The 21,785-nt window shown below is 39.5% G+C and overlaps 2 protein-coding genes and 1 long non-coding RNA gene across 3 annotated transcripts; 1 reads left to right on the forward strand and 2 right to left on the reverse strand.

Annotated features, from left to right (window-relative positions):
- The first annotated feature begins 4,479 nt into the window (after window positions 1-4,479).
- Window positions 4,480-8,972, forward strand: tnfaip2b (tumor necrosis factor, alpha-induced protein 2b). The gene is made up of 11 exons (XM_043229497.1): window positions 4,480-4,612; window positions 5,110-5,770; window positions 6,311-6,422; window positions 6,792-6,914; window positions 7,009-7,103; window positions 7,380-7,472; window positions 7,552-7,678; window positions 8,033-8,158; window positions 8,249-8,404; window positions 8,514-8,635; window positions 8,718-8,972. The coding sequence occupies exons 1-11, from the start codon at window positions 4,549-4,551 to the stop codon at window positions 8,869-8,871; spliced, it is 1,833 nt and encodes a 610-aa protein (XP_043085432.1). The 5' UTR covers window positions 4,480-4,548; the 3' UTR covers window positions 8,872-8,972.
- A 135-nt stretch (window positions 8,973-9,107) lies between these two features.
- Window positions 9,108-13,434, reverse strand: si:dkey-196h17.9. Its single transcript, XM_043229498.1, has 11 exons — window positions 13,255-13,434; window positions 12,281-12,782; window positions 12,100-12,193; window positions 11,858-11,971; window positions 11,642-11,742; window positions 11,412-11,510; window positions 11,144-11,273; window positions 10,617-10,733; window positions 10,355-10,507; window positions 10,149-10,270; window positions 9,108-10,074 (listed from the first exon to the last, which is right to left on the reverse strand). The coding sequence occupies exons 1-11, from the start codon at window positions 13,394-13,396 to the stop codon at window positions 9,921-9,923; spliced, it is 1,728 nt and encodes a 575-aa protein (XP_043085433.1). The 5' UTR covers window positions 13,397-13,434; the 3' UTR covers window positions 9,108-9,920.
- Window positions 13,435-17,241: 3,807 nt separating this feature from the next.
- Window positions 17,242-17,600, reverse strand: LOC122332163. The gene is made up of 2 exons (XR_006248457.1): window positions 17,493-17,600; window positions 17,242-17,418 (listed from the first exon to the last, which is right to left on the reverse strand). It is a non-coding gene; the product is annotated as an uncharacterized LOC122332163 (long non-coding RNA).
- Window positions 17,601-21,785: the final 4,185 nt, after the last annotated feature.

Genomic DNA, 21,785 nt, shown 5'->3' on the forward strand with positions numbered 1-21,785 from the left:
AGAAAGGGTGGTGGGCGATGGGAGAGTTGGCGGGGGGGTAACTCATGGGAGCTACTTGTGGGGGTGGGTTGGAGCTCACGGCGGCTGGCAGGGGGGATCTAGGGGAAAAGAGTGGAAAAGATAGGGAGGTAAAGAAGAATAGGTGTGTGAAGATGGTGGGGGTCTTGAACCTGGGTTCAGACTGGTAGCAGAAAAATAGGGGAGGAGGAGGAATAGGAGGTGGTACGGCTGGGATCGTCAGTGGAGGCATCTGTGTGCCTGTGCTGGCACCTATGGCTGGCTGGGCTGTGGGAACAGAAATGGACAGAGTTAGGTCCTGGAGGAATAGGAGAAACTTGAGGCTGGTAAATAACGGACAGTGGATTGGGGGCTGGTTGCCAGGCATGGTCGGGAGAGACTTGGGCAGGCAGTACTGTTGGTGTGGGTTCAACTGATCCAATGAACAGAGTGGGTACAGGCTAGGCTGATGGCTTGTGGGGGCTGGAGCCGTGGTGCTTGCTGCGTGTGGTTGTTTGCTGGAAACTGGAGGAAGAGCTGCTGGTGTTTGGGTCCTGGGCTTTGCTAGCAGTAGCTGGGAGCCTTCTGCCGCCTCCTGGTGGGCGGAGGCTTAATACGGGTGCAGATGCTGACTTCTCGGGTCTTCCCCTGGGAGAATTACGGCTTCTTCTAGTTGTTTCCTTTCTTTTGGCTGGAGGAGAAATGTTTGGCGAAGCTGCGCCTGTTTGATAAGTCGAGTACAGCGAGAGAAGCTCGGCTTTGTTAGCGCGGCGGGAGAACGGAATGTTCGCGTTTGCGAGTGCTTGACGCAAAGCCGGAATTGTCCATTTTGTTGCGGATGGACGGAAGAAAAGGCTGCACGGTAGGGAGAAGCTGGGGAAGCTTTGAGGACGTCTGGCAGGTGGAGGCGAACGTGATCTTAATCATCGCGTTGGCGAAAGGATAGTCACTGCGTTAGTTTTCTGCCTCTGGCGAAGCTCGTTTGAAGTTCCGGGCGGGCGTTAGCGTGCTTGCTCAGCGGAGTCGTGGAGGCTTGTCCTCGATTTCTGGGTTTCTGGCGATTGGTCTTGTTCGGACATGCTGGATACCATGCTCGGAAACGAGATATCAAGGTAAGAAGCTTGTGCGAATTTATAAATAGGCTTCTCTTGCTCTGGTTGGATAATTGCGTGATTAGGAAACGAGAAGCCAGCGCGTTAATTATCAGTGCGTTCCTCCTTAAATTTGTTTATAGCTAAACATCATTTCAGAGATCATTTCATCTTCCACTTGCTTAACAGTTCCCATTAACAGAATTTCTGACCAGGGGCCACAACCTTTCGCATACCACTGTATTTCATCTTTCCACACATGCATTTAAAAAAAAGTATAGTATTTTTCTTATTTTTAGTACAATACTTTTGTGCTTGTTGAAAGTATGAATTAACTACATTTCTGTTTTTTAGTATACTTGAAAAAAAAATACATTTAATACATTTAATACAAATACATTTAATACAGTTTAATATATGTATTTTTAACTACGGTATATAAATAATATTAAAATAACACTGGTGTGTAGATCAGCTTGCATATTTTGTTTGTTCTTTTGCTTGCATGCATAGGAAGCTGACAAGAGGTAAAAGGGACTCTTGGACCACTGACTTTGCATAGCAGCAGATCTTGAGGATGTAACACCTGTAAGCGAGACATGTGTTTGCATATTTTTAACTTGATCTTTATCATGCGGATAGCACAGCTTGTTACTCAGTTGTTTATAAGCTGCTCTTTTTCTTCACAAAACCTATTTGCTTTCCTTCAAGTAGGCTAATGCTTGATTAAAATCAGCAACTTGCATTATCCATTTTGGTTGTCTGAAGACTTGCATCTTGGACAGACCTGTAAACTTGCTACCTTATCTTAGACCAGCTCAAACCTTTAAGTCATCAGCTGAGGAAAGTTACTGGATGTAAAAACACAAAGTCATAAAATATATATATATTAGTATTTCCTTGACGTCCAGAACTAAATAAAGGGCATTACCATTTTAATAGTTTTGGAGAACATGTATTATTGATTTTCAAGGAATAAATGTAAACGCTTATTTTTATACCAGAGCCTCCTTTAAGAATAAGATATTTTTAAGTACTCTGAAACACATTCAGGATAATATGATGTAATCAGACCTAATCTCAGAAAAGTTAATGCAATGCAAGAAAGCTGTTTCTCGATCGTACATGAAAGTTTCGCAGCATTCATATATAACGTATGATGCATCAGAATGAAACTTTTACAAACACTAGCACAAAAACGATGTACCTGATGAACAGCCAATTTTGCTCGTGTCAAAAAATAGCATAATCCCTCTGCTCGGTATCACCGCACTCACCCCAGCCCTTCCTGACACTGTTTCCCAATACTGGATAACAGATTGTTATTGTGTTTTAAGCTGGGCCAGGTCAGGTCAAAGTTATGCAGTGAGAGATAAAGCTAGGTCAAGAATTTCATTAATTGTTCTTCCAGTCCCAAATTACTCATTCTTTTTGCTGAGACAAGTAAATGATGTCAAAAAAGGACTGTACTTTCCCTTCATTGAGATTTTCCAATAAAGCAGGGCTACAGACTTCCAGTACCACTCAAGATTTTTCCAGTAATTGGAAGGAAATGGCGGGATCAGGACATCCTGTGGATTTTACAGATATAGAAAGGAAATGTGTGAAAAGGCTCACTAAAAGGTCTCGTTTAGGCATGACGGGAAGTATGTCCACCTGATAAAAGGGCAGTATACGTACATTTAGAATATACATTTAGCAGGTACTTTATCCTTACAAATGAGGAACATCACAAGCAGTTAATAATAATCAACTGCACTTTCAGTCATAAACAGGAATAAAAGTAAAATAAAAATGGAAATATTAGAATACATAAGGAAATGTGGTTGTAGCTTTCTAAAAGTCCCTGCATGAAACATCACATATGATATTTTTTATGTATAATAATGTTATGAAAAGCACACCTATAGCTTAGATGCCCTTGGGGTAAGCTGATTAACTTCAAATTTTAGTCTTAAAGTGAACTATCCCTAATCCAAAACAGACGAGAAATCCAGGGCAGGCTGCTGGCAGACAAGACGAGATAAGCCAGGCAAGGATCAAGACACTAAAGAAACAAAAAATAAACTAGACTTAGAAATCATGGAATGGCTCTGTAAAGTATCGCTGGAAAAGATATAAATGCAGACTCTGTGATAAGAACAAGTCCAAATTAAATACTGTGTGTGATGTGATTCAGGTGAGAGTTTGTGATTTGTGACAGCTGTGTGAGCGCAATCAGTGTAGGGGCTGATGGGATATGCAGTCCTGGTTGAAGGCTGAACATTCTGTGTGTTGTGAGAATAAGCGGAGAGTGAGATCATGACAGTATTGATATTATTTAACTTATTTAATTAAGTTTAATTAGTATTATTTTTAATGAAATATAAGGTTAAAACACTACAAAATACCTATACAATGTCACATTTTAATTGTTTAATTTTAATTGTTTACTTTATTTTTAAAGTGAGATTCTAAAAACCACAGTTGCTTGTTTTTTTGAATGCAGTTTCTTGGGGTTTTTTTCTGAGACTAAATGCAGAGGTGGACTAGGACAAAATTTCAGGCCTGGGAAATCTCACACTCATCTGGGCCATGTTATCTATTGAAATTCCATTTTCCCTTTTAGTCTATTCATTTTCCCTGACTCTCTGTTCCTTATGTGCTTGTTTAGTATTTTCACTAATGTTCTTTCTTTCTTTTTTGATGGATTGATGACCATTTCTAAAACCAGAGTTTTACTACAAATACCATGGTGAAACAGCAAACCCATTGTTAATTGTTATATATATGTTATATCTTTTTCTTTTTCAAGCGAAACCTTTTTTTGGGATCGATTTGTTATTGCTTTTGGATAAAGGGGTCATACATAGTTGTATACAAATGCTTCTTCAACATATATCAAAACAGACTGATCCTCTGAACCCCTTTCACCCACGAGATTTTTAAGATTTTTTTTTCTAAGACACGAAACGGGAACTATCCCTTTAAGACTAACCGATTCTTGATTTATTAGCTTTATTGTTGTATGGTGCAATAGGAAATACTGTTTAGTACATTTGGCAGGCCAAAAAAAAAAAAAAAGAAAAGAAAAGAAAAAGATAAATTGTCTGAATTCTCCCGGCACTGCCGATGAATAGCTCGACACTTATATGCAACAGAATATAGACTGTAACAGTCCTAGGATAATGTCCATGTTACTTTGGCAGCTTTGATAGTGCAAACTATCAATTACATTATTTTAACAGTCGATACGACCTAAACCAAAATGAGAAAAACAGACGTGCATGTTTATTTCTCCCCTCGTGCCTGTTTATTTTTCTTACCACAGATCTGTGAAGATGTGCCAGAAGAGGGCGGTGCTGGATGAGTGCTCCGCCCAAACAGACCCTCGCCTATAAAAGTGGTCGTCGTTTCTTCAAATCGTTCAACGCCGAGCGAAGGAAAGAAGATCGAATTGAAATTCTGCTCAAGGGAAGAAATGACAAAGAAGTTCGGAATGCTAAACTTTTTTAGACGGCATCCCAAGAAGAACGGTATTTCAGGTAGGAAGAGTCAATCCCTATTAGATCACCTAGTAATGTTTTAGATTATGGAACACCCTTCACTATATTAGCGTGCATATTAATGCATAACCATGTACTGTACATTACTTATATGTGTGCACTTACTGTGAAATACTTTATTCAGTTGTCAGCCATGTTTTGAAATGTGTACTGAAACACAAAAATGTAAAAACAAAGAAACAAACCAAAAATTGTCCAGTGTTTTATTATGTCAGCATTACAAAATTGCACTGTAAATTTCAACACACTCATATAGGAATGTTAAGTGTCATATTTAAAATGTATGTTAATGTTCTTATAAACTACTTAAATAAAATCAGTCACTGTCGATATTGTTACTAAACATTTTATTTGAACTGACAACGACAATGCTGTTTTTACAATCATATCATATACATGTAAATCTTACTTAGTCAGTATACAATGAATCACATGTATATTTGAAGAAAAGCATCTTTTTTTCTTCTTCTCTACAGAGGTTCCCAATTTCAAGGATAATCTACTAGCATTCCACTTTGTGAATGCAGGGAAACAGCTGATCACCCGAGAAGACCGGCTGTTTGAGTTGAGGCAGGATGGGATTGGATCCAAAATGAAGCTGGTGGAGGAAGAGGAAGATTCAGAGGCTAGACTAGCCAAAGACTACGAGGACTGGATGAAGTCGGTGATGCAGACACTGGAAAACTCCCTGGACCTCCAAAAACCCGAGGAGCAGGAGCTACTCAAAGAAGCAGTTCAAGCCATCCTGCAGGAGGAGAAGCAGGACATGCGCTGGGCAGGCTTTGAAGAAAAGCAGCGACCACCGTGGAGACCGAGGAGGTGTAAACAGAACCACGAGGCTCTGCTGGAGCGGCTCGTTCAGAGGAGGATGGAAGAAGCCCAGTCAGACTCGGGTGATGAGATACATTCTTCCTTGCAGCAGCTGATCATTTGCCAAGCGAAACGACTGCAAGAAGACTTGCTGACAGTTGTGACACGGGTGAGCAGCTGCTACCCAGAACAGGAGAATGTGTGCCAGTTTTATGCCACACTCTACCATAAGACCCTCAGTGAAAGACTGAGAGAAGTGGCGGAGTACACACTGTGTGATGAGGACTGCGTCCTTTTACTGCAGTGGGTGAACCAGGATTACCCCAAGTAAGAGAAACATATCTCATATATGTACATGTAATGGCCCTGCATGCACCATGTCCCCGTTAGCATGCATAAGAATTTCTCTGAGAAATATCCTTGCTCACGTGTTGCTCTGGTAAAGCTTAGGAGCTTTTTGCAATGACATATTTATTTACATATCAACATGATATAATAATTGTATGATGTTTCTCTCAGAACTTGGATAAAATAAAAATGGACACAAATGAGATATTTTACTCATTATTTGTTTCTCTCAGAACTTTTTGGTTAAAATGAAAACAAAGTAGATAATTATTCATAATTTGGTTTATTAATTGGTTATTAGATATTGACATATTTTAAAAGGATAGTTCGCTATTATATGCACAGCTGAACATTCTTCAAAATATCTTCAAAAAAGAAAGTCAGTCAATAAATGTCAGTTTTGCATGTCATAATGGGGTGTAATTGATTTCAAATGATGGTGAACTATTGCTGATTTTTCTTTCCACTGGGTTATGATGCAGTTTTTGAGAGTAATATTTTGTCTTTCTTTGTTTGCAGTATTCTAAATGGCAAGAAGATAAAAGATGTGATTGATCACACAAAGCTTGATCTGCTGCTCCCTGAAGATATGATTGCAACCCTGGAAGAGCAGTTTTTGACCACAGAGGAGGTCTGATGCTTTACGATACGCTTAATTGTTATAAAACATGGTTCTGTTTTGTCATTTTAAAGCAAGACACCACAATAAGGTCATTTATTAATAAAAGACACTGCCCTGATTAAGTATGAAAAACCCTTCTATAAACCCTCTGAAAACATTCATAATAATAAAACTGTAAAGTCTGGTGTGATAATGAATTGGAGATTTGTGGATTAGTTCCTATATATTTAGATGCAAAAAGAAAAAAGTGTAACAAAATAAAAATGTAAACATATTTTTCCAAAATAAGGCAAAATCTTTTGCCTGAAAAAATCTTGCTGTAAATGTACTGCTAGCAAAAAGCTGGATTTTGAATTTTCCTCCATCGTTGTTTACTAGAGGGAGGTGAACAAATGCCTTCACAAAATTCTGGAGAGAGAAGAAACGGCCTGGAAGGAAGGAGAACTTCCCCAACTGAGAGACAAGGTGTACTGCTGCGATCAGGCCATTGATGTCATCCAGGTAATGAAAAAGAGGAAAAGCAATCAGTACTTTACCTTCATCATATAATGCATTTCTGGAGAAAAACATTTTTTTCTTTTCCCCCACAACCTAGTGCTTTCATAAACATGTAGAGTGCGCTCAGAAGCTGCTAGGCAATGAGGCAAAAGCACAGAGGATCACGTGCCAGATGAAACATTTTCTGACAGAGTGAGTAACTTCTCTATTCATCCTTTTTAAAGCGCTACCTATTCGATTTTCGAAAATTACCTTTCATGCAGTGCGTAACAAAGATTTAAGTGAATGAGAGTCGACTCTGAGTCATTGAAATGAGTCGTTTTTAAAACGAGTCATGTTGAGGTCAGCATGAAATATTTGCGTATTCGTGTCGGTTCTGAATGAAGATGCAAGTTCACTTTTGGTTCGGCTTTTGAAACACTGCATTTTACACAGATGATTCTAATTCATTCGATTCCATCCCTACAGTTACAAAACATTTAATGAGAAGGTCATGAGGACTAAGCAGACAAACACTGAGGCCGTTTTGATGGTCAACCTCTCGTGCCTCATACAGTGCAGGTGCGTGTCCATTTTATTCAGCTTAAATGTCATATCACACCTTTTTGAAATTTGGTTGACAGTATTTTTCCCTCCACAGGGACTACATTACGAAGAATGCACATCTGTTCCCTGAAGATGTCAAAACTGATTGTCTCTCTTTACTGGAGACCATGACAAAAAGCAGCCATAGTTACTTTACTTCTAATATGCTTAAGGAACTTAAGGTGAAAGCAACATTTAATTACTTTCACTATTGGGTGATGAAAAAACAAACAAACCAAATCCAACGTTTGGCATATGAATTTAAGCATTTGATGTAAGCTTTATCAAAACACTCCTCTTTAATTGTAATTATAAATAAACCAGAGGTTGATCTCATCACGATAGCTTCTCATTGTTTTCGGAGGTTTGTCTTGGCAGTGAACACACTCATGTGAGCAGTTGGCTGCCATTGTATATAAAAAGCCAAACTATTACCTTTTATGAACTGTTTGTGTAGTTCATATGAGAGAACGAGATAAATGATTTCGACTGGATCCTGCATCAATAAAATCATGTCAATGCGTGCGTTCCTGCAGGACTTGTACAGGAAGGTGGGCTCCAGCGAGTGGCTCAAGGACAGTGAATGTGTGTGTGAAGAGCTGCTGGAAAAGCTGGACAGACATACTCAGAAATTCAACGGCTGGGACAAAATGTGTCGCCAGGTATAAACATATCAAATAAATAGATAGATTTGTCGAGTGAATAATTAGTCCATTCAGACTGATTGATTGATTTCACGATTTAATGAATAGGAGCTACTGGGTGGGATGCATAAGGAGTTTTTAGCAGAATATGTGCGGAAAATGATGAAGCAAAAGATCAAACTTTCAAATAAAACACAGCAACAGATGGCAGCATCATCACTCTGCATAAACAGCGAATGCATACATACATACTTCACTGCAGCCGTAAGTACACATGTTCTACTTAAAGGTCATGGTTTTGTTTAAATGTCTTTTACCCCACTGCAAACAATATACAAATAATTTTCAAATGCTCATTAATTCATTATCACAGGGATCAAATTTGGACTGGTTGAAAGACATTCTTCCAAATTTAGCGAGTCTGCTGAAACTACAGGATCCAGACAGTATAAAGTTAGAGTTGGTAACTCTGATGAAGCTTTACCCTGATCTCAGGTATGGTATTTTCTGCTGGGCAAATATTCATGCAAAAAAAAAACAACAACAACTAAATCTAACGTCTGTGTTCTTGTTACAGTGAGCGTCATATTTCTGCCTGGCTAAAACTAAAAGGAAATCTTTCTCCATCGGACCTCAAGATGATCCTGAAGAGTGTGACTTGCAGCCAGTATCAGTTCAGTGAAACGCAGGACTCTAGCAGGAGCTTCTTTTCCATAGTGAGGATAAGATAATTTTTTTTTTTCTTGAAAACATTGCTTGTGTATATTTGCCTGTTTGCAATGAATTTGTACATGCTAAAATTATTTGTGAATAAAACAGCATTTTTACTTTTCGCGTTACTCCCATGAAATGTGTCTGTTGTTGGCTGTCTGGTTTACCTTTGTAATGCGGGTAATGAAAAGTAAACCTTGGAGAATTTATGGTTACTGTCTTGTTATCAGCATCAAATAATTCCAGTGCACACATCTTAAAAGTTTTTTAAAAGTATTTGCTGCTTTGTGTGGTGATTACTGGATTATGGGAGTGCCTGTAACGGACGTCTACAAACAGGATATGGTGTGATAGGTTCAAGCGGTGAATAAGTTCACACCTGCTGTGACAATGCATGTGTAGTTCGTGAAAGAGTCTGTTAAGAAAGATTTCCTGGCAAGCTGTATCCTCTGTGGGAGCACAAGATATATTTGTAGTGTCCATGTTCTTACTTCCTGCTTCCTATCCTTGAAAAATAACGCAGTCAGCCATATTGATTCACAACCCAAATTTATTTCAAATGTAATGTTGCTAAAAGTATAATAAAACAAACATAATCATAAATAAAAGAACACTTCTATTATATAAAAAAAATTAAACCAATATACAATTTTGGGATGGACTTTTATTTAAGGTGCCCTTACAGAGTAATTATACATTTAAGTAGTGAGTAATATTAATTAACTACACGTACTTGCATGTAACATGCAACAAGGGCACCTTAAAGTCTTACCCAATTTTTTAATAATGTAAACAGCAGTAAACAATGAATAACTCTGAAACTTAATACTATCATAGAAATGACATACCAAAAAGGTAATTAATGTTTCTCAAGTGATCCAGATTTTCAAGTAAATTCAAAAGGTCCATACATACAAACAAATACTGTATCTGATGAAAACATACTATATTGAATAAATACACTGTATAATTATATAGCTATAAACAACATGCATAACCGAATGTAACAAAACAGTCGTGCCATTGAATTAAACTTGTAAACAAAGGTCTGACTGATGTTGTTATTCATTTAAAGACAACAACACAGTCCTTTCAGAGGCTGACAGGTGGAGCGTCTAGGCTTTAGACCGAGTCCGAGTTCCCGGCTCATATCCAGCACTTCTCTCGTCTGTCGCTCTGATAACATCCCCTTCCAGCGCAGCAGACCGGACACATACTGATCACTGAAAAACAGAGAAGAAGACTTCACCGCACTGTCTGAAGAAAACCAAACTAATGCTAAAACTGATTTAAGTACCTCTCCTGAGGGAAATCTCTGAACAAATCACAACAGGTAACCTTCAGTGCTTCTACATCACTGCAAACCAAAACTTCACCCAATCTCCAAAGGAGACGGTTCCTCTGGTCGTTCCTGTCATGCTGTAAAACATAAACGTCTGTTTGTGAACATCCCCTTTTGTAACCTTTGTTTTCATGAGAATCATTTTAAGAAATGTTTTTTACCAGTTCACTGAAAGTGTTGTGAAAATTCAGAGCGTCCTCTCTCATCCTTTCTCCGACATTTCCCCATCTCTTCTCCAGCCGTCTGAACTTGCTCTTCATCAGGCAATCCAGATACACGCGTGAAACACAGTCATAGGATACATTCACAAAGACCTGTCCGAAAGAAAGTGGGGCGGAGGAGCAGAGAATAAGTGCGAAAGGTTATGAAAAGCTACAATTCTGTTCTTGAAGAACCGATTTGAACTGGGAGCAAAGAACCAACCTCCTGAATCTCTTTTCCCTCATCAGTTTGAGGCAAAGACGCACACTGCTTTTGGATTGATTCTGTCAGTAATTCGATTTGTCCACCTCCTTCTTTGAAGTAATGCCTTAAATTCTCCTATAATTGAATATTTGCTGTTATATTCAGGTTTTTAGGTCTATTGCGAAAATAAATGGACACAACCGTGAAACCCTGCCCTCTAGAGTACGTAAACACAATGTGTCTATTTGTTATTTCATAGTGAAATACTTATTACATATCACAAACAATAAACAACAGTTCCTCCATATTTAATCACACTAGGATTATAGAGTATAAACAAATAATAATAATGTATTTACCACATAAATAAATAAAACCTTATTACAAAGGGTTACCACTTCATCGCTGAAAAACCTGATAGGCAAGTATGTAAGCTAACAAATATTAACCTCTAGATAACTGAGACATTCTAATTTTGAATTTGGGAAATCCCTCAACTTTCCTTTTGTGTGCATAATAAACTGTTTATGATGAAATTATGTTACCTGTGCTACGTGTTTCATCATCTTCTGTACAATAGACAGAACATGATCCTCCAGCTCCTCTAACTCGTGGATGATGTTTGAGAGGATGTCACTGTTCGTATCCAGATTTTTGAGTCGAGGAGCAAAAAATCTACAGCAAAATAAACATATGCATAAACCCATTTATGACAAAATGAACCTAATGCTGGATAAATCAGTACATTAGGCACAGGGAAGCACCAGTTAATTATAGCCTGACAGGTGTTATAAATATATGAATATATATTACCTGAGCTGCCTACAGGTGCTGATGAGACGAAGCAGGTGAACAGAATTTTTCTTCAGGTGTTGCTGTTTTTTCAGCCATTTTTTCTCGACATACACATACCTAGAACAAAACACAGAAATTAAAGTAAAACTTCATATTAATATTCAGAATATTTAGGTATATTTTTATGAAGAAATCAATAAACAAATATGTATAACAATAAATAGTTTCTAAACAATTTAGACACTTACTCCTGAACAAAATGATGAAGCTCTTTAAGACAGAGAATTTGTGCCGAACACATCAAAGTGTGACTGAATTCTGCAGAACTCTGAATAACAGCATTCAGACACTGTAAAGACATAACAACATAAAATAAGTGTGCAATACATCATATTTAAAACCATTTCACATCCTCTTTTTAGTACCCATAAAAATGAGCGTGGCATGTTGGGGTTTTTTTTAACCTGAGTGACATCTAAATGAACTCTGATGAAAGTTTCTGCATCCACTGAGTCTCCAGTATGTCTGTGTTGCTGATCGTAGTCCAGAATGTTCTTTAGAGTCCTGGAGACGTCATCCTGTTACAGTTCAAGCGGGACAGAGTTTTATGTCATTAATATCCTAAGTCATTGCTATTTTTTGTGCTCTTTTTCAGCCCATTACAATGATAATATTTGTAACAATTAGAGATTGAGCGTATCGTGACCTGCAGTTTAGTCAGCAGTTTCTCTGTTCCTCTCACAAACCATCCCGTCAACAGCAGAGGGTCATGTACTCTGAAAAAAGGCTGCGAGTCTGAACTGAAATAAATTAATGTCAACAGATCATGCTTTGTTTTTTTATTACAAATATATTTACAGAAATGTCTAGAACAATCAACTTTATACCTGAGGAAAGCATCTTTTCCCCACTGTAGAAGGCAGAAGATCTCTTTTACAGAGAGATCTCTGTTCAGCAGCAGGTCCAGGTTGGCAAAGAGGTGACGGCTGTAACTGTCCTTCAGAGGAGCTAGCAGCCCAGCATCTCTCAGTGCAGGTGTTAATCGAGACACCTCTTCATATATCATGCTCTGTACACTCTTCAGAAAATCCTGTATCTGCTGTAACTGAGATCCTTGGGATCCCTCTGCTGTCAACGTGGGGAAGTATCTCTCCACAAACTGATCCATTTCCTGAAGATACTCACAAAGCCAGTCTTGAGAGTAGTTGTTATTCAGTTGGCTCAATGTTTTCAGCACCTCAACCTCAGTCTTAAAGTCCTCAGGGGACGACCTGTCGCTCAGAATCTTTTGGAGAGTGTGAAGCACTCTTTTATTATGTGCTTCAACATCTAAAGCAACGAGATCAGGAAATCCAGACCGCTGAGAACTGTATTCAGATACCTTTTCCCCTGTTAAAAGATTCACTGACAAATAAGAGTGTGCATAATCAAGAAAAAAAATGACATGCTAAGTTCAAAGAAATTTTGCATTAAGTTGGATTTGCATTTTGACCAAATTTTGAAGTAAAGAGTATATTCATTGTCATGTGGTGTAACAGTCAAATAAAAAGTAACACATCTTCTTTACAGCATCTTGAACATGCTGGACATATCAAATCATTCATGAATCTATTTGAATTTATACAACCAAATACAACTGAACTAACCTAAAATTAATATACAAAAGATGTCTACCATATGCCTCAACAGTTAACCACTAAACCTAGTGTGATTCATCAAACCATGACACCAAACAAACCGCTGCAAAACTTTAAACAATATACTTGCATTGTATACCAATGGTAAGGAGTTGACTTTTCGAACAAATGCAACAATGCTTACTAAATGTGTATTAAAGAAAAATAACAAGAGAGTGTCTTACCGTCTGTCTGCTCTATGTTTTTTATTAAAGGTTTCTCTTCATTCCCGTTCTTTGTTTTCCGCTTGAACATGTATGCCATTTTCTTTTCCTTAAACTTCATGCTTGACTGACACAAAAAGCTTGCTTGTCCCAGAGAATACATCCGAGTAAATGTGGAGTGCAGTGCAGTGCAGTTCAGGTACATTTGTGGGAGATTCCCCTCATGGATAAATATCCACCCAATGGCTTTGCAGTTTACACTGGTTGCTTGGTACTTTCCTCATACCTCACTGATTTTAAGGACAGCATGTCAAAGAAACTGAAAGTGAAACTCATTCCCCGTGTGTGCCATTCTAATATTCACTGTACTGTGTTGCAAGCTAATATCATCATACTCCACAAAAAAACATGTTCAGTGGCAAGACGTTACATTGTATAACAGAGAAAGAGAAAATGAAAGGGAAAACAGCCCTTAGATGTGCCAGGGGCAGTGGCTTGTAAACATACAAGATCAATTGAGGGCCGGATTGACATTTTTGTTTTTGACACAGGGAAAGCAAATTTTTGTGCCCCCCTTCCCTGCTTAACACATGATCACCCCAGCAATAGCTATGCATGAAATGCAGATATTAATGCACTATAACAAGTTACTAGAGAGAGAGAGAGAGAGAGAGAGAGAGAGAGAGAGAGAGAGAGAGCATGGAAATAGCATTTTTTTAACGCATTGTTATATTTATTTGCTCAAGCCTCAATGTATTCTGATGTCCTTTCCCTCAATGAATCTCCTACAAAGGAAAGAACTTTACTTACCTTGTTGATATTCTCATTTGAACGATCTTCTTATGTTTGAGTAGACGGCTGTTCGCCACTCCCTATGTTGTTCAATTAAAGACTTACCTTACCTATATTCAGTGTCTGTCTCCTTGACCAGATCGTGACAGATGACCAGCCCATAAAAGAGAGTAAGAAAAGGAGAGGGGATTAAGGATGGATCCCCAATAAGGTTCAGAGATCGATACCTTCCAAACTCTCGTTCAAGCTTTCCCTCGTCATTGAAAAGGATCACCACAATTCAAGGCAAACCCCTAGACAATGCGACACAATACACCATCATTCTCCCTACATGCTGGTCTTGGAGGATGCCACAGTGGATGTAGTACTTGGCTTGAGCTACACCAGCCCGTCATAAACTGGAAGACTGATGAGGTACTTCAATGGAGCAAATCAGGTCATGAAAATCTTCTGTTATCAAGGTTCCGTTGCTACGACTGCCCTGCTATTCCACCACCGTCGAAAGCCCGCAAAATCAATCCTGACGCCGAAAGGGCCTTCACTCAATTGAAATTTGCTTTCTGCTTGGCCCCAGTTCTCACTCAACCTGATCCCAACCAGCCCTTCGTAGTTGAAGTGGATGCGGCAACACTGAGAGTAGGTGCGGCCCTGACTCAGTGGAAAGGTGAGCCTCCTGTACTCCATCCATGTGTCTTCTTCTCAAGGAAACTGTCCCTGGTGGAGCAGAACTATGATGTGGGAAATTGGGAGACCCTGGCTATCAAGTTGGCCTTGGAAGAGTAGCGTCATTGGCTGGAGGGAGCTAGACACCCGTTCAAAGTAATTACCGGCCATAAAAATTTACAGTACCACAGAGAATCCAAGCGACTAAAGCCCCATCAAGCTAGATGGGCCCTGTTCTTCACACGATTGAACTTTAAGATTTCCTACAGACCTGTCCATAAGAACCTCAGGGCCGATGCTATCTCCCGCCTACACCAACCAGAAGTACTCAAACCCATCTTACCAGCCTCAACCTTCCTCGCTCCCATTCAGTGGTCCCTCGATGATCAGATCCTTGAAGCCACTATAGCTGAACCTGCTCCGCTGGAGGACTCAGTCCACACGTCTTCAGGATCTGGGCACCCAGGTAGCTAACAAACCCTCTCACTCCTCCAAAATCGCTACAGGTGGCACAACATGGCCCGGGATGTCGGCCGATATATCAAGGGTTGTTCTGTCTGTGCCATCACCTCCGTTCCTCATTGTCTACCCAAAGGTAAACTCCTACCATTGCTCATCCCGCGTCGACCATGGTCCCATATCGGTGTAGACTTCGCCACCAACCTCCCTTTATCCAATGGATTTACCACTATTCTGGTAGTAGTAGGCTGCTTCTCAAAATCATGCAAACTGATTCCCCTACGCTGACTACCTATCACCATGGAGATGGCAGAGGCTGAGTACCCGCTACATAGGTCCTTTTATCATCAACTGTCAAATCAATGAGGTCACCTACCAACTGCACCTGCCTGACCGATACTGGATTTCCTCGTCATTTCATGTTTCCCTACTTAAACGCTACACTGAACCACTTTTTCCTCCCTCCACAGAGCACCAGGAACCCCCCCACTTCTCCCGAAGATGAGAACACTTCTCCCGAAGATGAGTCCATTTACCGGGTCAAAGAGATTCTACACTCCTGACGGCTGGCTCCAATACTTAATCGATTAGGAGGACTATGGCCCCGAGAAGAGATCTTGGGTTGACAGGGACAAGATATTACACCCTTCAGTCATGGATAAATTCCATCAGGCTTATCCAGACCGTCCAGCTCCCAGAGGGTGTGGCTGCCCTCGCCGTTGGTTCCGAGTGCCGGGAGACGCTCACCAAGGGGGGTAATGTCACGTCATCACTTCCATCATCCACCAAGCCCGCCACCTGGTCACGAACCCAATCATCCGAATCCTAATCACCCACACTTGTAGCCAATCACCTGCCTCCTTTTAAAACACGCTTTCACCATTCCTTCAACGGCTGATCACAAGGTTGACCATGGTGTTACAGCCAACATCACCTAAAGCTCAGTGATTGTAACTCCTCCAACTACAATTATATAAGAAATACAAGTTCATTCTAACATTTGCCTGGGTCTGTCACACAGACATGAGTTTACCCTCCTCCATCATTTAGCGTCTTGTCCACAGAAATAATCTAGTCATCCAGTCTCATTTACAGACTTGTATCACTTCTGGGTGGAGCTTTATATCGGATTATTGCATTAGGGGTTTCCAACCTCAATGATGTTTGCTTTTAGGCAGCTCAGAATCTGAACCCTTGAGAGTAAAGCCTGTCGCTACAATAATGCTTAGGGCCCCTATTAAATGATAGTTGTGGTCAATGCCTCTTGCAGAATACGCAAAATCTTAATATTTTAACAAAAAAGACGGATCAAGAAAATTGCATGTTATTATTTATTAATTTTATTATTATTATTATTATTATTAATACTGTCCCGAGTAAGCTATTTGACATAACAAATATGTATATAATCTCCACAAGACGAAATGAATTAAAATGTATAAAAACGACCTGCTTCATAACCAAATCTTAATACTGCATGTCTTTCCCCGGATGAGCCACAACTTTCTTTCTTTCTGTTATATGATAGTTGTTCATGAGTGCCTTGTTGGTCCTGAGCAGTTCAACTGCCTGCTGTTCTACAGAAAAAACCTCCAGCTCCTGCACATTCTTTGGTTTTCCAGCATCTTCTGCAGATCTGAACCCTTTCCAACATTACCTGTATGATTTTGCGATCAATCTTTTCACACTGGGGACGACTGCGAGACTCATGCACAACTATTATATGACAGGAAAACATTTACTGATGCTCAAGAAAAAACACAAAGCATTAAGAGCTAGGGGGTGTAAACATTTGAACAGGGTGATGATGTGCAACTTTTTTTTTGTTTAAAGATCTTTTTTTTTTTTCCATTTGGTACAGCACTTAAGAAGCTACATAAATACTTAAATGTTTCCCAGAAGAAACAAGTACAATTTACCCTGATCCTCCAATTCAGAATCATATTAAAAGTAAAAATGTAAATGTATTGTAATTAATTTTTCGCCGGTGTTCCGATTCCTATTGTCAAGTAACATCAAAAGGTAAAAGCAGTGGACTGATGAAAAGATTAATGTACCAGCATAAAGTTCAGAAATGAATCTCACGAAACGTCTTCAAACTGTCATGGTGTTTTTATATCAAAAAAACATAAAAGTCCTTTCAGAGGCTGACAGGTGGAGCGTCTAGGCTTTAGACCGAGTCCGAGTTCCCGGCTCATATCCAGCACTTCTCTCGTCTGTCGCTCTGATAACATCCCCTTCCAGCGCAGCAGACCGGACACATACTGATCACTGAAAAACAGAGAAGAAGACTTCACCGCACTGTCTGAAGAAAACCAAACTAATGCTAATACTGATTTAAGTACCTCTCCTGAGGGAAATCTCTGAACAAATCACAACAGGTAACCTGCAGTGCTTCTACATCACTGCAAACCAAAACTTCACCCAATCTCCGAAGGAGACGGTTCCTCTGGTCGCTTGAAAATGACTGTTACACTGTCTCACCTCCGATGTTTCAGCCCTCTGACTCAATCCTCCCTTCATTTTTTTGTTTTAAACCAGTCATGCTGCAAGAGCTGCTCCAAGGTCGGCCTTTCAGTAGGGTCACGGGCTAGGCACTGGACAATCACATCACGGCATTCTGTTTTTTAGGAGAGAGCTGGTTAGTCGTGACCATGTGACATTTGGGTTGGCATGTATGGAATCAGCTTCTGAAACGAGGTTTATTTAAGGTTAAAAGAATTTATACTTATTCTAAACTTATATCTCTGAACGCATATCCTAACCTCTAACATCAGTTGGTAAATACTAAAGTCTGTGCTTTACTAGACAAGACATCTCTACCATTGTCTGTGCAGAAGCTGTGTGTGTGTGTGTGTGTGTGTGTGTGTGTGTGTGTGTGGGGGTGTGTGATCAGTGCTGTTCTCTCACCTTTGGATAAATGTGGGTTTGCAAACCTAACTTCGCTTCCATGATTTCCTTTATATCACGAAATGGAGGACACACGTTCATCATCTCATACAACAAGACTCCAAGAGCCCAGACGTTTGTAGAGACGGCGTGGAATCTGCCACTGATGATGAGTTCAGGCGGCACGTAATCCATTATTCCTGTAAGCAAGACATTTTCAGCATGAAGCAATTCTTAAAGTATCACACGATCAATGATAAGTCACTAAATGTTGGTTTGCACACAAAATGCCAGCTCACCTCTATACTGCATGCTATCGTAGCCATCGCTACTAAACAGTTGACCGCAGCCAAAGTCTATTAGCTTGAGCTCCAAAGTGTGTTTTCTCAACAAGAAATTGTCTGGATGAATGTCATTGTGAAAAACACCGCGCTTGATGCAGTGCTGCACTGCTCGCACCGCCCTGACACATGATGCGTCGTGCTGTGGTCTCATTCATGCTGGGATTGTCGTTGATGAAGTCCAACAAGCTCTCGCAGGGATCTGGATACTCCATAATGAGCGTGAACTCTTTAGGGTCTTCAAACCACTCATACAGTTGTATGATGAGGGGACTTATTTTTCCTTGCCTCATCACTAGCATCAGTGCAACTTCATTAAATAGAGGTTCAGGATGCAGGTCCTACAGAAAACACGCAACTAACTGTTAGTTTGGTAACTCAACTTAAACCTTAAACAACTTAAAACCTATGTTTTGCCAGCTTACAGTTTGAAGATACTGATTCCGTGTAGACTTTTCAATATATTTGATGGCAACCTACAAAAAAAACACACAGTTGAGCATATTTAACACCAAACCTTAACCTAACCATGAAGAATTGAGAACTATAGAATAAACTACAGGTCCTTTAACTTTTTTAAGACACTTTCTTCAGGTTTGAATGTGAGAGCAAAATGTTTGTCTACCTTTTTGCCATCAGAAATACGGATTCCCTCATACACCTTGCCATAGCCTCCTTCTCCAATAATCCTTTTTACTTTATAGCGAGAGTGAAAGGATTCTAGAAAAAACAACAACAACAACAACAACAACAACAACACACACGTAAAACACACAGAACATATTATATTGTGTGGTAAATAATATATTGTACAATGTGTTAAAAGTTGTAAAAGCTTGCTAGATAATTTAAAATTGCATAAAATGCTTCAAGTAGTACAACACAATTTTTTTATATTTACTTACAAAGTTACATGCATACATCTTTTAGTTCAAATTGAAAAATGACCACAGATTTACCAGTAGATGGGACGCAGTCTGAGGACCCGACTTTGTTCTGGCAGCTGAAGAGCTGCTTCATAGTCTTCCACACTCCCTTGAAGAAAGAGCGGATTCTTCTCTTCTTCCCCGTTCTTTTGTAACTAAGACCAACCAATTTGACAACAACTATTAAAGACACGGCTGAACTTTTTTTGTTTTTTTTTTTTTTTTACTGTTATAGCTACATGAATGTCCCTGTTTGCAGTTTTATTCTCACCTGAAGATTCCACTTTCAGTCTCTCTATTCTGTCCTCAGAGACGACGTTAGGTGTAGAGTCGTCTAATCTGGATGCTGACTTGGGTTTTGGGCAAGCTGAAGGCCCTGCTGGCTCAACAGGCACTTCACCTGGAAGTGTAAAGTGAAACTGTTCTTGGCAGCTATCCGAATTGGATGAAGCGGCATCGCTCCCCCCTTCCTGACGAGCCACAGTTCCTCTCTTAATGATGAACGTGCCAGCAGAGCTTGGCCAGGGTGTATCCTGCCTGCTGAGGCTCAGCAGCTCCAGTCTCTCCACATTGTCCTTAGAGATGGACAAATTGACGTCCGGTGCAGAGCTGTCAAACTGTGGGTCCAGCTGCAGTAGATGGTCCACTGTCTTCTTGGAGCAGAAGGGAAGCTTCACGGCCTCACGTACTTTCTTAAAGAAAGACGAAATTGGGTTTTTCTTCCTCTTGCTGTCACCTTTTTCTGACCCTAAGAGGAACAGATAGAAAACACCATTAGCCACACATATGACCCAAGGACATCATCATCAACTAAAAACACTTTTTCCACTGAATTTGAGGGATGCGCCTAAAACATAATTGTAACACTCACCTTTTGAGAGCTCTCCTCTCTACAGGAGGAGCCTCCATGACCCTCTCCTTAGAGATGGACGTGTTGTCCGGTGTAGACATTGTATGTCTGTATCTGCAGTTCTGAACTTTGTGTAGATTCGACGGTCTGTACACTTTAGTTCAGAAGTCTGCACACTGTAGCTCAGAATCGATATCTGCACACTTTTCTTCAAGATGCGAGATACGAGAAAATGTCTCTGAAGCTAGACTAACTCACAGCAGTCTCTGTATTTGCGAGTTCACTCCACTCCAAAAACTTTTCGCATAAGTCTGTCGTATCGCAATTTGCATAATGGATTCGAACGATTCGAATGATTCGAATGCCCCGACGCGCATTTTTTAAGCAATGTTTACCTTTAAAATACGAGTCTCGAGGGGCTAGAATATGAGCGAACGTACAAACTAATTTTTGAGACTATATTAAAAAATGGATGGTAAACTGACTAAAACTGTCGAGTTTATTCAGTAGAAAAGATTAAACGACATAATTCCCTGTTAAGGCGAATATCACCTGTAACCATAGTCACGGTGACGTTCAAGTAAATGTAAAATGGCGGCCTTACCTTGATAGCAAAATACACTCGGGCCAGTTCAGACGCGCGAATAAGTCGTAACGTTACGCGCTTTTATCTCCTAATGGAAGCGAAAACCTCAAGGAAAAAAAAACCTTAATTGGCATAGTTTGGAATATGGGAATGGTTTTGCAGACCTGGTGCAGCAGGCGTGTGTTTAAAATTATTTAGAGATTCCACTCGCCATAACCATATTTGGGGTTTCCTGCCGCCACGCACGAGACGTTGATTCGTTGATTCAATTAAGGCCGCGTTTCATGGAACAGATACATTTACAAATACAGGACAATATTACATAATTAACTTGTGTTTTCTGTTGGCTAAATTTTATTTTCATAAACAAAAGTTTACTGGCTCTAAACCTTTGTTTTCTTTGTTTAAAATTGATTTGGACAAATATATGGAAACTATAAATAACTCTATAAATGTGAAAGCTATGAAAACAATATCCCTGCATTCATCCTTTGTGTTTTAAGATTTTTTATTTTTTTTGTTAACCCTGGCAAATCTTAATGTATATTCCGTTGTTAGTACTATTATTATTTTTGTCTTTATGTATAATTGTATTTATGTTATAACGTTTGTACTGTTTAAAAACAAAAAAACAGATACATTTACAGGATATATCTGAATGATTGTGATTTAAAGACCCTATGTAATGGACATGTAGATACCCCTTTGATTATTTTTCAGCACTATTTAAGCTATTTTTTATGAAAACAGCCACGACAATGAAATATCTTGTAAAACTAATAGGCTTTTCAATTCAGCACTATGATTTAACTTATAGTTATTATTAACACCATTCCAGTTGTCTGTATTGGGCAGAGTTTTATGTCATTAGTATACTAAGTCATTGGACTCTGTTTTAATCATTCTCGGGGGCCTTTAATAAAACCAATCTTTCACGTGAACTGCCAAAATTCAGACAGCATGTTACTTGTCCAACCAGAGACAGTATTATACTGGATCACTGTTACACAGTAATAAAGGATGTGAGCTGCAAATCTGAATGTATA

The sequence above is a fragment of the Puntigrus tetrazona genome, unplaced genomic scaffold (genome assembly GCF_018831695.1).
Source record: "Puntigrus tetrazona isolate hp1 unplaced genomic scaffold, ASM1883169v1 S000000006, whole genome shotgun sequence".
Taxonomy (NCBI): Eukaryota; Metazoa; Chordata; class Actinopteri; order Cypriniformes; family Cyprinidae; genus Puntigrus; species Puntigrus tetrazona.